Genomic DNA, 17392 nt, shown 5'->3' with positions numbered 1-17392 from the left:
CCGTCCAAGATTCGTCCTTCATTGTGAGCACCTTTTTTCGAGGAGGAAAAAGAGTTTCTTGCGCTTCGAAGCCCGGTTGAATTTTTCACTTATAGAAGAGGTGAATCTGGCACATGGCAAAGCGATTAGTTGGGGTTATAGATATTTGGGGTATCGAGGTAGCAGCCACACCTGATCCTGGAGACCAAAGACGCCCAAAGGTGCCCATTCCAGAAAAGTTCGATGGGTGCACTGTTAGAGATTCTGCATCAGACGCCTGTGATATTGATCCCCCATAATGTGCTATACATGGATTTCCATGAGATTAAAGGTAAGTCTGCTGCATTATTTAGCATCAAAGCTATAGTGTCACGCTAGGTACGAGGGAGTACCAAGTGCACAGCGAAAGGGAAGGGAAACCATGTGTCTAAGGATAGGGAAGATGGTGACCCCTGACCAAACCTAACCCTGGTTCCTGGGACCTATCACCACCCTAGATGGGTTGCGCACCTATGCGCCGATCCAGATACCTGACCCTAGGTATCCCTAGTGCTGGTCCCTGGGGTCCTTTACCACCCTAGATAGGTTCCGCAGCAATGTGCCGAGCCAGATACCTGACCCTAGGTATCCCTAGTGCTGGTCCTTGGGGTCCCTCACCACCCTAGATAGGTTCTGCACCTATGTGCCGAGCTGGATACCTGACCCTAGGTATCCCTAGTGCTGTTCCCTGGGGTCCCTCACCACCCTAGATAGGTTCCGCAGCAATGCACCGAGTAAGATACCTGACCCTAGGTATCCCTAGTGCTGGTCCCTGGGGTCCTTTACCACCCTAGATAGGTACTGCCCCTATGCGCCGAGCTGGATACCTGACCCTAGGTATCCCTAGTGCTGGTCCTTGGGGTCCCTCACCACCCTAGATATGTTCCGCACCTATGCGCCGAGCCAGATACCTGACCCTATGTATCCCTAGTGCTGGGTCCTAAATAGGGAATGGGTGGGATGAGTTCTTCGTCAACCCCACTAATACTATAGAAGACACAAGGAGGATACACAGGGGAAACTGCATGAACTACTTATCCACAGATGACTCAGGTAGAAGTTCAGCAAAGTTTTCAGCAACAATTACACAGATGAGTACAAGCCACCTGCTTGCAACCAGAGCTAGAATGAACTGAAAATATTACCAGCACCAGTCCAAGGAAGGAAAAGGGTATTCAAAGATCAAGGGAATACTGCTGATCAACAGCTGTGTGGAAAAGGGGGAGAGATGAACCCAGCAGGAAAGCTACCTATACCAAAGATTACTGACAGCAGGAACAATGGAAAGTCAGGGAGCATTCTGCACAGCCAAACACCGTGACCTTCTATGGCCAGACACCACATGACTGTCCGTCACACGTGACACACCTGTGACATATAGACAGAACCTTGATAATGGCACATGGAGTATATATGGAACACATACTTGTCACCATTCCCAAAAAAGCATCCAAATCATCCAGACTCCACCAAATCCTTAAGAAAATCAGCGATTAAAGGGGACCTGTCATGTTGTACATCGCATCTGATCTGTATGAAAAACTGGGAAAAGTTTCAGGAAAACTTTGCATTTTAATCATTGAATTCCCTGTAGTTTGTTTGCACATTAGTGCAATGATTGACCGACTTTCCTGTATGACTGTGCTTACACAGAGAGCTGTCAATCACAGAGTAGGACCGCCCACTGGACTCCTATACATATAAACACCGGTGATTTAAAAAAAAAAAAAAAAAATCACAAGTTATGCTGAATTATTCCAAAAACGCAACAGTTTCCCTTTAAGAAAGGTTTCCTTTTTCCTGGCGTCCAATCACACATGTGGGGACCAATGTGTGACTGGGGTCTGGGAATGGTGGTGGCCTCTAGGAAGAGGAATTGAACTGTAGTGTGACCTATTGGAAGAAGCAATCCTAAAAGTCAATATCAACCCTTTAATGACCTTTGCCATATGACTTAGGATATAAGCCACCCAAATCAGATCTAACATTTGCACTGATGAGGGGCAATACCCCGAAACATGGCGACTGCAAATTAATATTCTGGTTTGGCTTATATTTCCTAAGTCATTTAGCAATGCTCAATAAAAGGTCGAAATTGGCTTTTAGGATTGCTCTTTCCAACAAGTGGTGCTAGAATTCAAGTCATATTCCTCTCTGAAGAGGCAATTTCCATAATGAAAAAAACATTAAACATTATTATTAGAAGGGGCACAGGATAGGGGACGTTATTATACCAGACGCCCAAAACGGGGGACATTATTACTGGACAGGGCAAGGATTTGGACATTATTACTGGAAAGGCCTAGGACAGGGGACATTATTATAGGAAGGGGTCCAGGATGGAGGCCATTTGTATACTAGGAAAGGGTCCATAATAGGGACATCATACCAGGAAGGGGACCAGAATGGGGAATATTTTTACTGGAAGGTGCCTAGGATGATCGACATTATTACTGGAAGAGGCCAGTATGGGGACATTATTACTGGAAGGGGACAGAATGAGGACAATATTACTGGTAGGGCCCAGGATAAAGACAATATTGCTGAAATGGGCCAGGATGGTTACAATATTACTGGAAGGCACCATGATGGGGACATTATTAATGAAAGGGGCCAGGATGGGGACATTATTACTGGAAGGGGCACAGGATGGGGGACATTATTACTGGAAGGGGGCAGGATGGGGACAATATTACTGGAAGGGGCCAGGATGGGGGACATTATTACTGGAAGGGGCCAGTATGGGGACATTATTACTGGAAGGGGACAGAATGAGGACAATATCACTTGAAGGGGCCAGGATGGGGGACATTATTACTGGAAGGGGCCAGGATGGGGACAATATCACTTGAAGGGGCCAGGATGGGGACAATATCACTGGAAGGGGCCAGGATGGTTACAATATTACTGGAAGGTGCCATGATTTGGGACATTATTAATGAAAGGGGCACAGGATGGGGGACATTATTACTGAAAGGGGCCAGGATAGGGACAATATAACTGGAAGGGGCCAGGATGGGGACAATATTACTGGAAGGGGCCAAGGATTAGGGGCATTATTATACCAGAAAGAGGCCCAAAACAGGAGACATTATTACTGGACAGGGCTAGGATTCGAACATTAATACTGGAAGGGGCCAGGATGGTTACAATATTACTGGAAGGTGCCATGATGGGGACATTATTAATGAAAGGGGCACAGGGTGGGGGACATTATTACTGGAAGGGCCCAGGATGGGGGACATTATTATAGGAAGGGGTCCAGGATGGAGACCATTTTTATACTAGGAAAGTGTCCATAATAGGGACATTATACCAAGAAGGGGACCAAAATGGAGGATATTTTTACTGGAAGGGGCCAGGATGGGGACAATAATATTGGAAGGGGCCAGGATGGGGACAGTATTTCTGGATGGGGCAAGGATGAGGATATTCTTAATGAAAGGAGGCCAGTATGTCAGTATGATGACAATATTACAGGAAGGGAGTAGAATGGGAGACTGGAAGGGGCCAGGATGAGGACACTATTTCATGGGGGCAAACAAACAATTCTTTTTAGGATCTACAATGCTACAATGGCTTACACATCTGACCAACATGCAGTAAGGGGACCAGGTCCAAATCTTACACCGGGACCCACTGGACTCTATTTATGACACTGCTCAGATCAATAATCTGGGTCTCATTACTGGCGCCGCTGTCATTAGTGTTCCTCGTGGCTTAGCATCCCCAGAGATGAGTGACATGAGATACGCAGCTCTGATGAAAACAAAACACAATGTTGCGATACTCTGTCGGGAGATGTTTATGTTATATGTGTCTATATGTTGCCACCCAGTGGTTGCCATGTGAATTGCAGTTGTTTATAGTCATATCTGAGCTCTGGAGAATAGAGGATTCGAAAAAGACCCTTGGTCTCATATTTTAGCCATGTTGGAGGTCACCATCACATATTTTGCATTGGTGCTTAGGAGAATCACATTACTGCTTTGCTCCAAAAGACACGATGTGATGTCATGTGCCGAAGATTTTCTTTTAAGGGATGCATTGGGGAAAAGCATTCAATGTGATGACTTAGAATACAAGCCCATATTTTATTCTCCGGCCGCCATATTAGCACACAGATCCGTTATACGCCAGCGTCCGTGAAGTCTGAAGCAATAAAGCGCGGCGCTGACTGCAGACGACGCAGCGGAGTGTTTTCTGTCTCCGTTTCCTCCCTCGCTATCTGTTCTCTCTTTATGACTGCTGAGACTTGGGGATCACATAAGGAAGAGATTTCTCAGGAATATAATATTCAGGCCGGAGTCAGGAGGGATCGTCCTTCTCATGAATGTCTGGAGTTCAGAATTGCATTTTACCAAAGTGATAAGGTGGCGGAATATAATCATGGAATAAAATGAGGAGAGCGGCGGCGGCAATGTCTGGGCCGATCGTCCTGAGAATTCAGACTATTCATTCCGGAGGAACCGAGGAGCGGAAAGAGTGTGATGAAATGTGAGGCTTCTCCTGAAGAATGCGCCGGACAATAAGATGACAATTCCTACATTATATGTGGTTGGGGACACTGGCGGGCACAAACCGAAGCGGGCCCCTGTGCAAGAGCAATATAGGGGCCCTTTCCGGTCCAATAGCGCATGATAATGCACAATTCCACTTGTTTTGAAGGAGGAAATGGGCATCTGCAGAGGTTGCACCAATGATATGTCCACCCCTGGTTAGGGTTGGGTATTGCTGCGTGGTTGCATTGCAGTGAATAAGACTATACCCAGCTATACAGGCAGGGAACCAGAGCTCTGACATCCAAAGCACATGCTGTGCCCATTGCCACATAACAACTGCCGAGTCTCCGGAGACCTGAGACATAGATTCCAGAATTGTTCCAATTTTGGATGCTTGCCATTAATTGTGCTGAAGCTGGCCACATGCTCATGTGCCGCCCCCGTGCTCGGCAGCTACCGAGCCGCTCGGGTCCGGGCCTTCTGGTGGGTGGCTCGAGTGTCTCCGGACCCGGGGGTCCTGCGGTCACTCCGATAAAGAGGGGTTTGGGGACTTAGGTGTACGGCCGGAGCCATGTCCAGTTCGTGACGCCACCCACGGGATGTGGTGAAGGTGGACACCACCGCTGCGGTGATGGGGCACCCGGGGGAGATGATGCGCAGCAAGTTGTTAACCCCTCCGTGGGTAGGTGTGGTGGCCCCAGGACCCGGTGGGCTTGAGCTGGTGCAGGGAGATGGGCGGCCGGAGGGCACTGATGTAATCACGATTAGTAACCACACAGGTCTCTGATAAACCAAGGTGATGGTGGTCGGTGCCCGCATCTGGCTGCAGTCTGGTCCCCCACCCGGTTGGTGGTCTCTGTCTTTCTCCTGTAGCTGTTTTGTGATGGTAGACTACCTGCGCCTGCAACGTCAGGAGTCCGCTCCCCTGCTTATGGTTGCCTGAGGAGCCCTTTGCCCGCAGACGCTGGTCCGTGGGATCTCTCTGCCATGGCGGTGGCTTTCTATCCCCCTCGGTGGGCTATTGTCTTCTTTCGGGACTTTGGGTGGGAAAGGACCTAAAGTCCTAGCCTCAATCAGTTAATTAGCTAGTCCCCAGTAGCTTCTGGACCTAGCTTCAGGGTGTGAGTACCCCCCTTTGTGCTCCGGTTTCTGGGTCGGTTCCCCGGGTCGGTACCAGCGGGCCACTACCCTGTCCCGGTCCACCTCGGTTCCACCGAGCAGTCTTCCCGGCTCCTGCAGACAGAGGCCTTCGTATGCCTCCTAGCCAAAGGTACCAGGGCTCCTACTCTGGCACCTGTCAGTGAGTTGCAGACCTGACACACAGGCCTGCCTCTAGACTTGAACTCCAAAACTCGACCCTCTGACTAAAAATAAACTGTGTTTCCTGCCTGAGGACATGTGAACTCCTCGGTGGGCGTGTCCAACTGCCTGGGCACGCCCCCCTGGTGTGCCCATTAAGCCCTAAGGGAGGTGACTAGGTTTTAGTGGTTGGCTGATGTCACCAATTTAGGGGACTGGTGTTGTGCGGGGCTCTATCTGTGACTACCTGGCTAGTCCAGGGCGTCACACTCATAGTCCATTTGGCAGATTTTCCTCCGACTTCAAATATGGGGGAAAGGATCAGGCATGATGGATTTCGACATGCTCAATTGTTTGGGAAAGGACAGAGGAGACTCAAAGTTACAAAGTTGGCTGGAAGAGGACAGAGTTCTCTAGAAGAGGACACAGGAGTCAGGAGGAGGACAGAGCTCTCTGGAAGGGGAGAAAGGGGTTCGAAGGAACGTGGGAATCTGGAGGAGGACAGATGGGTCTGGAGGGGACAGAGGCTTCTGGAAGGGGACAGCGGGGTCTGGAGGGGGACAGAAGGGTCTGAAAGAAGATCAGAGGAGTCTTGAGATGCACATAGGGATTTCGAGTGAACCGAGGACTCTGGAGAAGGAACCAAGGAACCTGGAGGAGGGAAGAGGAACTTGGAGAAGAACAGAGGAGTCTAGAGAAGAACAGAGGAACCTGGAGGAGGACAGGGGGTTCTGAAAGGAAGAAAGAAGTCCAAAAGGGGAATCAGGAGTTTGGAAGAGGACAGAGGTCTCTAGAGGAAGACAAAGAGGTCTAGAGAGAGGAAGATGGATCTAGAGGTAGACAGGGAGATCTGGAGGGGAACAAAGGGGTTTGGAGAGGGACAGAGATCTCTGTAGGGGACAGGTAATTCTGGAAGATGACAGAGGAATCTGGAGGAGGACACAGGTATCTGGAGAAGCACAGAGGGATCTGGAGGGAACAGGGGAGTCTGGAGAAGGACAATGGAAACTGGAGGAGGAAAGAGCAACCTGGAGGTGGACAGATCAGTCTGAAGAAGGACAGACAAACCTGGAGGAGGACAGAGGTCTTTGGCGGGGAACAAAGAAGTCTGGAGCCAACAGAGGAGTCTGGAGGGAACATACGAGTCTGTAGGGGAAAATAAGAGTCTAAAAAGGGAGTCTGAAGAGGACAGAGAAGTTCAGAGGGAAATAGAGGTGGTAATCACCCAACCAAAGGTGTCGGGAGAGTTGGCCATTATTACCTGAAATCAGCAGGTCCAGCTGACATTTACCTTATATATCTGGCACCTTAAGAACTATAAATTAATGTGGTCACTTCAGTGGGATCCATTGCGGTGATAACAAGATCCAGTATCCATAATCCCTAGAAGAAGGCCTTTATAGCGGTGAGTGGCTGCGCTCTATTTCCAGGAATCCTGCCGCTCTGTTGTGCATCATGGCCAGAATATTTCCTATCTGTGGCGTGAGCGCCGTTCCCTCGTCACATCCATCAGAGAACATGGCACCTCAGTCCTCCTCATCACGAAAATGCAAGCGTATGTTTTGATCTTCCAGTGAAAGTTCTTATCAATTATTTCTCAAGACCTGATTTAAAATACAGTCGAGGCCGAGATCATAGTTCGGGAGGACGGTGCAGATGAGGAGGATGACAGCAGCAAGTCAGCAACTTAGGGATCATAAGACCTTCTGTTCCACAAAGAACAAGAACGTCAGGAACAAATGTGACCAACCCAACCAGTCCCAGCTCCGCATGAAGGACGCCAGCTCATGAAGCTTTAACAACGCCACCTTCTGGAAGGTGACGCCGAAGGTATCAGATGGCATCGCTCAATGTGGGGCAGTATACTGACATGTCAGCGGTCTGTTTATTCTCATAGGACTGAAGGTGAGACGTCTAATCTGTATTGTACGGGTCCTAAACATCAAAAGAGGACATCAAATGAGGTCTCAAAGGAAGCAATTACTAAAGAGGGCAACAAACCCTGAGATGAGTGGCACAAGATGAACAGCGTTATCTATATATTTTTGTGATTTTCTGTTCGGAGTTGTTTACTCTATCACTACCATGCTCGAGTGATCGGTACTCAAAACTAGTGACGAGCGGGCACTACCATGCTCGAGTGATCGGTACTCAAAACTAGTGACGAGCGGGCACTACCATGCTCGAGTGATCGGTACTCAAAACTAGTGACGAGCGGGCACTACCATGCTCGAGTGATCGGGACTCAAAACTAGTGACGAGCGGGCACTACCATACTCGAGTGATCGGGACTCAAAACTAGTGACGAGCGGGCACTACCATGCTCGAGTGATCGGTACTCAAAACTAGTGATGAGCGGACACTACCATGCTCGGGTGCTCAGTACTGGTAACTAGTGATGAGCGGGCACTACCATGCTCGGGTGCTCAGTACTGGTAACTAGTGATGAGCGGGCACTACCATGCTCAGGTGCTCAGTACTGGTAACTAGTGATGAGCGGGCACTACCATGCTCGGGTGCTTAGTACTGGTAACTAGTGATGAGTGAACACTACAATGCTCGGGTGCTCAGTACTGGTAACTAGTGATGAGCGGGCACTACCATGCTCGAGTGATCGGTACTCAAAACTAGTGATGAGCGGACACTACCATGCTCGGGTGCTCAGTACTGGTAACTAGTGATGAGTGGGCACTACCATGCTCAGGTGCTCAGTACTGGTAACTAGTGATGAGCGGGCACTACCATGCTCGGGTGCTCAGTACTGGTAACTAGTGATGAGCGGGCACTACCATGCTCGGGTGCTTAGTACTGGTAACTAGTGATGAGTGAACACTACAATGCTCGGGTGCTCAGTACTGGTAACTAGTGATGAGCGGGCACTACCATGCTCGGGTGCTCAGTACTGGTAACTAGTGATGAGCGGGCACTACCATGCTCGGGTGGTCTGTACTGGTAACTAGTGATGAGCGGGCACTACCATGCTCGGGTGGTCTGTACTGGTAACTAGTGATGAGCGGGCACTACCATGCTCAGGTGCTCAGTACTGGTAACTAGTGATGAGCGGGCACTACCATGCTCAGGTGCTCAGTACTGGTAACTAGTGATGAGCAGACACTACCATGCTCGAGTGCTCAGTACTGGTAACTAGTGATGAGCGGGCACTACCATGCTCGAGTGCTCTGTACTGGTAACTAGTGATGAATGGGCACTACCATGCTCGGGTGCTCAGTACTGGTAACTAGTGATGAGCGGACACTACCATGCTCGGGTGCTCAGTACTGGTAACTAGTGATGAGCGGGCACTACCATGCTCGGGTGCTCAGTACTGGTAACTAGTGATGAGCGGGCACTACCATGCTCGGGTGCTCAGTACTCGTAACTAGTGATGAGCGGGCACTACCATGCTCGGGTGCTCAGTACTGGTAACTAGTGATGAGCGGCCACTACCATGCTCGGGTGCTCAGTACTGGTAACTAGTGATGAGTGGGCACTACCATGCTCGGGTGCTCAGTACTCGTAACTAGTGATGAGCGGACACTACCATGCTCGGGTGCTCAGTACTCGTAACTCACTCATCACTAATTCCGAGCACCCGAGCATGGTAGTGCCCGCTCATCACTAGTTACAAGTACCGATCACCCGAGCATGGTAGTGCCCGCTCATCACTAGTTATGAGTACAGAGCACCCGAACATGGTAGTGCCCGCTCATCACTAGTTACAAGTATCGAGCACCCGAGCATGGTAGTGCCCGCTCATCACTAGTTACCAGTACTGAGCACCTGAGCATGGTAGTGCCCGCTCATCACTAGTTACCAGTACTGAGCACCTGAGCATGGTAGTGCCCGCTCATCACTAGTTACCAGTACTGAGCACCTGAGCATGGTAGTGCCCGCTCATCACTAGTTACAAGTACCGATCACCCGAGCATGGTAGTGCCCGCTCATCACTAGTTACCAGTACTGAGCACCCGAGCATGGTAGTGCCCGCTCATCACTAGTTACAAGTACCGATCACCCGAGCATGGTAGTGCCCGCTCATCACTAGTTATGAGTACAGAGCACCCGAACATGGTAGTGCCCGCTCATCACTAGTTACAAGTATCGAGCACCCGAGCATGGTAGTGCCCGCTCATCACTAGTTACCAGTACTGAGCACCTGAGCATGGTAGTGCCCGCTCATCACTAGTTACAAGTACCGATCACCCGAGCATGGTAGTGCCCGCTCATCACTAGTTACCAGTACTGAGCACCCGAGCATGGTAGTGCCCGCTCATCACTAGTTACAAGTACCGATCACTCGAGCATGGTAGTGCCCGCTCATCACTAGTTATGAGTACAGAGCACCCGAACATGGTAGTGCCCGCTCATCACTAGTTACAAGTATCGAGCACCCGAGCATGGTAGTGCCCGCTCATCACTAGTTACCAGTACTGAGCACCTGAGCATGGTAGTGCCCGCTCATCACTAGTTACAAGTACCGATCACCCGAGCATGGTAGTGCTCACTCATCACTAGTTATGAGTACTGAGCACCCGAACATGGTAGTGCCCGCTCATCACTAGTTACAAGTATCGAGCACCCGAGCATGGTAGTGCCCGCTCACCACTAGTTACGAGTATCGAGCACCCAAGCATGGTAGTGCCCGCTCATCACTAGTCTTCCTAAATATGCCAAAGACACTTATTGTCCCCCCAAGGCTCCAACCTCAGCTCAGATAACAGTTCTGTCCCTGCCTGTGGATATGGTGGTGTGGCGCCCCTGAGGCTTCAGTCGCCACAGGGTATTGCATTTTATTTAAGGTGCGATGCTTGGACTCGGGTGATGAAAGGAGTTAATCACTAGTGTTGTTTTCTTACTTACAAAACCTCTAGCTATGAGTCACCACTTAAGACCACTTTACACGCTGCGATATTGTGACCGATATCGCTAGCGAGCGTACCCGCCCCCATCGGTTGTGCAACATGGGCAAAACGCTGCCCGTGGCGCTCAACATCGCCCAGACCTGTCACACTACTTACCTGCCCTGCGACGTCGCTGTGACCGGCGAACCGCCTCCTTTCTAAGGGGGCGGTTCGTTCAGCGTCACAGTGACGTCACAGCTGCGTCACTGATCCGCCGCCCAATAGAAGCGGAGGGGCGGAGCTGAGCGGGACGAACATCCCGCCCACCTCCGTCCTTCCGCATTGCTGGCAGGAGGCAGGTAAGGAGAGGTTCCTCGTTCCTGCGGTGTCACACGTACCGATGTGTGCTGCCGCAGGAACGACAAAAAACATCGTCACTGCTGCAGTAACGATATTCGAGAATGGACCCCCATGTCACCGATGAGCGATTTTGCACGTTTTTGCAACGATGCAAAATCGCTCAAAGGTGTCACACGCAACAACATCGCTACAGCGACCGGGTGTGCGTCACAAATTCCGTGACAACGAGTTCGCTTGAGCGATGTCGCAGCGTGTAAAGCGGCCTTTACACAGGAAGCCAAGCACTTTGGGGAAATCCAGGTTACTGGGGCAACAGTCACTAAAAGTCATCCCAAGGGTGGGGGCACTGAGTGAGTAAGAGAGACACATTTTTTTTCACTTCAGTTCAGTCTGGGAGCAGGAGAGAGAAGACAGCCTTAAGAGGGGAAGGAAAGGAAGGCTGGTGCTGGGGACGGGAGACTGGTGGACATTGTCCCAGAATCAGGGGCCACAACACCATATGGAGTCTGCAGGAATTAGACTGGAACAGGGTGAGAGGCGGGCGGTGGAGATGGTGAGACAGAGGAGAAATGGTAGCTGAGGTCGAGCACAACCATTCCCACAGTGCCAGCGCAGTCGGGGTGCAGAGCCATTGGTTGGGGAAACCTTAATGGACTCTAGCAAATCTCCAGGGGTTGGGGATTTCATGTCCCATCGCCCACCAGCAACTTTCCTGGAGCACATTGACCTATAGGATCCGGGGTTGGGTTTACAGCCAGACCCCACGGCGAGGACCCGCGTCACCTGCACACGGGACAGGACACGTAACACGGACAGCGGGGTCCCAAAATAGCTTCAAGCCACGGTGATCCACAACTAATCGCAAGGAGGAAGGTCTCATACATTTCCACAGACACCCTTGATTGCCTCTGATTCACCAGGGACCGGCTGGAGTCTATCCATGGCGGCGGAAAGCGGCACCTCCGGGGAGCTTTAAGAACTGTGAGTAAGAAGAACATTGAACCACAGCCCCGGTGTTGCCCTTGTCATTGCCAGCGCCACTGCCCCGCAATTCGGCGCCATCAGCCGTCCCCATCGTCCTCATCCTCCCTGGGGCTCACTCCACCTGTGGGGAGCTGAATTATCTGGGCTGTGTTAACATCAGTCCCAGCAGAGAAGAGCAACATCTCACAGCAGTGGCTGATTCCTGGCCGCTCACCACGGGTGGCGCTGCAAAGCATCCCCCATTCCCATCCAACAACGCTCCGCAGGAAGGGTCAGCTGCGGAGGAGGTCGAGACCCCAGTCACCGCTGCAACCGGTGACACGCTTCCCACCCTCCTTCCATCCCCCCTTTACATCTTGCACCCGCTCGTTTGTCCTTTACATGTAGCCGACGGGGCCACGGAGCTGGATCAGGACAATCACAGCAACCCCCCAAAACCACTCGCGCGGTGACGAGTAACCCCTTAGGCCCCGTGGGGCGCTACAGTGGGGTTACTGAAACATTAACTGCTTTGCCTCTTCTCTGCAGGTACAGATGATGCATATGACGCGCCCGCGGGGCCTGGGGGAGGGGAGTTACTCGTCACCAGGCCGGTGTAGGGGGATGGGATGTCACAGCAGCCAGGCCCGATTCCATGACCCCGGCGGTGTCAATAAAGATGGGGAATTGGATGATGGGGATGGTAGTTATTCATGATGCCACCCGTGGTATGTAACGTAGGAGCCGCCGCTGCGGGAGGTATCCTCTGGGGCAGATGGTAGCACAGCTCAGTTGGTGCAGCTCTCCACAGGCAGAGCTCAGGCCCCAGGGATGTTGGGAGTAGTAGTGTTCTAGGACAGAGCACAGGAAGGATTGGACGACACAGGGGTTGCAGTCAAAGTTCTTTACTCACTGAAGTATCACCGCCTCTGGAGTGCGGAGCTCCGCTGTCATGGGCTCCAGCCGATCCCGGATAGTTCGGAGGTCAAGGCCGGTGCTTCTTTCTGTGTGTCCTCCTTGTGGTAGTCCCTCCACCCCAGCGCCTGGTCAGTGGAATGGGTCACGGGTGCCTGTCTCACGCCTCGTGAGCCCGGGATTTCCCTTTCTGTCTGAGAACCCAGGTCGAGCGCTCTGCTCCAGACCATGGGTCCCTGGCTTTTCTGCGAGCTCTTCCAGTCCACGTCCGTTCATGCTCGTTTCCCCTTCTTTTTCCTCTTCTTGTCTGTTCGTGTGTTGTGTCACCTTGCTCCCCCTTCATGTTGCCCTTGGGTTGCTGAACTAGTGGGCAGAGGTCCCATACCTCATGATGGCCACCCCTAGCACCCTACCCTAACCCAGTCCCAGAGAGAGGGCAACTGACTATGTGTTGTATGGATTGTGGTGGTTACCGGCAATGACCTCCTCCGTACCCGGGATGGATACCGCACCTCAGCCAAGGTGCAGTACCCTGTGGCGACTGAAGCCTGAGGGGCTCCACACATACGTCACCTAGTCAGATTGCGCTACTCAAAAATTGTGCCCGATACCAATATTGTCGGGGACGGTGGTCGTTTATCATAAAGAGCAAATTACAGATCATCTATGTTAACAATGCAGGTAGAGTATTAGAAAAGGGGGTGACAAAACAATCACTTTCCCTTGTCCAGGGCAATAAACTTAAGACCTTTCACCAACGCCCAGACTCCCCATCACTACGACACGGCGTTGTCCACCATTACTTCTCCGTAGGATGTAAAACGTCTGATTATCTTATTGCAACGATTACAAGAAACATTTCTGCAACACATTCAGCTCTGCTGCACGGCTCTGCCGCACGGCTCTGCCGCACGGCTCTGCCGCACGGCTCTGCTGCATGGCTCTGCCGCACGGCTCTGCCGCACGGCTCTGCTGCACGGCTCTGCCGCACGGCTCTGCCGCACGGCTCTGCTGCACGGCTCTGCCGCACGGCTCTGCTGCACGGCTCTGCTGCACGGCTCTGCCGCACGGCTCTGCTGCATGGCTCTGCTGCACGGCTCTGCCGCACGGCTCTGCTGCACGGCTCTGCCGCACGGCTCTGCCGCACGGCTCTGCTGCACGGCTCTGCCGCACGGCTCTGCTGCACGGCTCTGCAGTCTATTCTCCGGGGGAATCTAACGCGTCTCAGCCTAATTCTCCAGGACATGTCTATTACCTGGGACAGATCTTCTGTTTTCTTCTTATTCTCCTCGGAGCCGTCCTGATAGGGGAGAATGAAGAGTTCTGCGGACGTGGGGAGTCCTGGGAGGACGGCCACCAGGATCTGTCTGCTGCTCACGCCGGTGGCCTGTGTGGACACATACAACAGGTTTAACCTCATATCATCCAGACACAGAGAAATAACACGACCTGTGGCGTCCATGTCCCCTACACCTGGAGCTCGGTGCTTGCTATATGTTGCATATGATATTTGTCAATCTCAAATTTTGGTTTGGGGTCCAGTTATATTGGATCATGCATCATACAATGGGTTCCCCACCAAGGTCATCAATGCATAATCGGTGGGGTCTTACCGCTGTGACCCTCAATAGATTGCACTTGGAAAACGCGGTCTTTTTGCCTCTATGGCTCCACTTATTAGATCCGAACCATGCCGGCATTTAGCTTAGAATATCTTGTTAAAAAATCTAATAAAGCTTTTTTTATACTCCAAGACCCAAAAATCTATCTTTCCAGCAATGGCAGCTTTGTTTTTCTGATACGAAGCTCCAAAACCTCTGCTTTCCTTCTCATAGCCATACAGTTACATGACAGAATTCTGACTGCCTTCAGCCACCACTAGGGGGAGCTCTGATGGATGGGAGACGTATATCCCAAGCTCTTGAGCTCCCCCTATTGGCGGCTAAAAGTAGCCAAGATTTTATCAATCATTATTCATTTCTATGCAGGGGATTTGGAGCCTCGTATTCGAAAAAAATGGTACTAAACAGGAAAAAAGTGGAAAAAAATATAATGATTTAACACTATAACTAAATTAATAATTCATTCTAAAATATGGAGGGTGCCAAAGGGATGGGGTCATTTTTTTCTGATGGGTCTCAGTGATTTTGGAGGCCAGGCTTTTTCTGTCAATTATCTCTTTGAAAAAAAACTATAAGTCAGCCACTGCTCAGTCTGACATGGCTGATAACAGAGAACACTAAAGAACGTTCTACAGGAGAAGGTGAAAAATCAGCTGAGAATAATCCATCTCCGGACTGTGCGCCATTTACTGGCCTCAGGATTGAACCTTCACGGTTATAATTAGCAGCAGAGTTCAGGTCCAGAGGCATCTGGCAGCAGCGCCCTGCGATGCCGTGCGGTGAGGCTGATCCCCGGAGGAGCCTCCCTGGGGCAGCAGCCAGGGGGCGCTGCGGAGCTTATTTATTGCCGATGCAGTCTACGCCAAGCATCCGGGCCGCCTCCGGGCATCGCTGCACAGCCGGCTCTGCGGCTGCCGGCTCTCTGGCTCTGGACTCCATGGCTCTTTAGTAATTGCAATAAAATTAAAGAAAAAAATCAGCACCGAGAAAGCGACATCGTCCACAACTGATTCCCAGGAGTGTTTAATAATGTAGAAAACAAAACCAAAAAAAACCCAGAAAAACATTATAAACAGCAAATCAGGGGCCGACAGATGGACGGTGGAGGAAGGGGGCAGCGGTGATGGACATGGTCCATAGCCCTCATCTGCAAGGAGCTGACACCGGGGAAGAGAGCGTCCCCCGTGACCGGAGGCTTAATGTCAATCAAACAGCTAAAGTTATACTGAGAAGGAATCACAGGGGACGCAATGTACTAAATATCGATATATCTACAGTGAGATGTAAAAGTTTGGGCACCCCTGGTGAACATTACTGTTATGGCGAACAGTTAAGCAAGTTGAAGATGAAATTATTTCTAAAAGGCAGAAAGTTACAGATGGCACATTTCCTTTGTATTGTAGGTAAAAAAATATTTTACATTGTAAAAATTACAAAAAGGAAAATGGGCTGATGTAAAAGTTTAGGCGCCCTTAAAGATTTGTGCACTCAGATAACTTTGACCAATGTTTCAGGCCTTAATTAGCCTGATAGGGTTATGGTTTGTTCACTATCATGATTAGGAAAGGCGAGGTGATGGAGATTTCACAGCTTTATAAAATCCAGCCTCCAAGCAGCTGCCTAGCACTCTGAAAATGGTGGAGGTCCACAAAGTAGGAGAAGGCCATAAGAAGATAGCAAAGCATATTCAACTTGCCCTTTCCTTTCAAAATGTAATTGAGAAATGGAAGTTGTAAGGAACAGTGGAGGTGAAGATAAGGTCTGGAAGACCAAGCAACATTTCTGTGAGAGCTGCTGATAGGATTGCTAAAGAGGCAAACGAGAACCCTGCATGACTGCAAAAGACCTTCAGGAAGATTTAGCAGACTCCGGAATTGTGGTAAATTGTTCTATTGTTCAGAGACACCTGCACAAATATGGAAGAGTCATCAGAAGAAAGCCTCTCCTGCGTCCTCACCAGGAAATCCAGGGTCAGAAGTCTGTAAAATAAAATCTAAACAAGCCTGAGGCATGGAAACAAGTCCTGTGAATGGATAAGGTTCATATAGAACTCTTTGGCCAGAATGATCAAAGGTATGTGTGGAGGAAAAAGGGCACAGAGGAAAAGAATATCTCGCCAACCGTTAAGCAAGGGGGTGGATCAATCATGCTCTGGGGTTGTTTTACAGCCAATTGCACTGGGAACATTTCCTGGGTAAAGGGAAGAATGGATTCAATGAAATTTCAACAAATTCTTGATGCAAACACAACACCATCTGTAAAAAGCTGAAGGGTAAAAGAGGAGAAAAGAGAATAAAGTAGGAGAAAAGAGGATGGCTTCTACAAATGGATAATGATCCTAAACATATGTCAAAATGCACAATAGATGACCTCAAAAGGCGCAAGCTGAAGGTTTTACAAAGGCCTCACAGTCCCCTGATCTGAACATCATTGGAACTCTGTGGCTAGACCTCAAAAGAGCAGTGCATGCAAGACGTGCCAGGAATCTCACGGAACTGGAAAATGTCTCCAAGGAAGAGCAGTGCTTGCAAGACGAGCCAGGAATCTCACAGAACTGGAAGACATCTCCAAGGAAGAGCAGTGCATGAAAGATGAGCCAGGAATCTCACAGAACTGGAACATTTCTCCGAGGAAGAGCAGAGCATGCAAGACAAGCCAGGAATTTCACAGAACTGGAACATTTCTCCGAGGAAGAGCAGAGCATGCAAGACGAGCCAGGAATCTCACGGAACTGGAAAATTTCTCCAAGGAAGAGCAGTGCTTGCAAGACGAGCCAGGAATCTCATGGAACTGGAAGTCGTCTCCAAGGAAGAGCAGAGCATGCAAGACGAGCCAGGAATTTCACAGAACTGGAACATTTCTCCGAGGAAGA

At 50.3% G+C, this 17392-nt stretch overlaps 1 protein-coding gene across 1 annotated transcript in view; it reads right to left on the bottom strand.

Moving 5' to 3' along the window:
* The window catches only part of SORCS1 (sortilin related VPS10 domain containing receptor 1), an 807859-nt gene that overhangs the window by 39392 nt on the left and 751075 nt on the right, over positions 1-17392 (bottom strand). The window contains 1 exon segment of the mRNA XM_075348232.1: positions 14154-14285. Coding sequence (XP_075204347.1) covers positions 14154-14285 — 132 coding nt within the window.

This window comes from Anomaloglossus baeobatrachus, chromosome 5, assembly GCF_048569485.1.
Source record: "Anomaloglossus baeobatrachus isolate aAnoBae1 chromosome 5, aAnoBae1.hap1, whole genome shotgun sequence".
In the NCBI taxonomy this organism is placed as follows: Eukaryota; Metazoa; Chordata; class Amphibia; order Anura; family Aromobatidae; genus Anomaloglossus; species Anomaloglossus baeobatrachus.
This window is presented reverse-complemented; position numbering and strand designations above follow the sequence as displayed.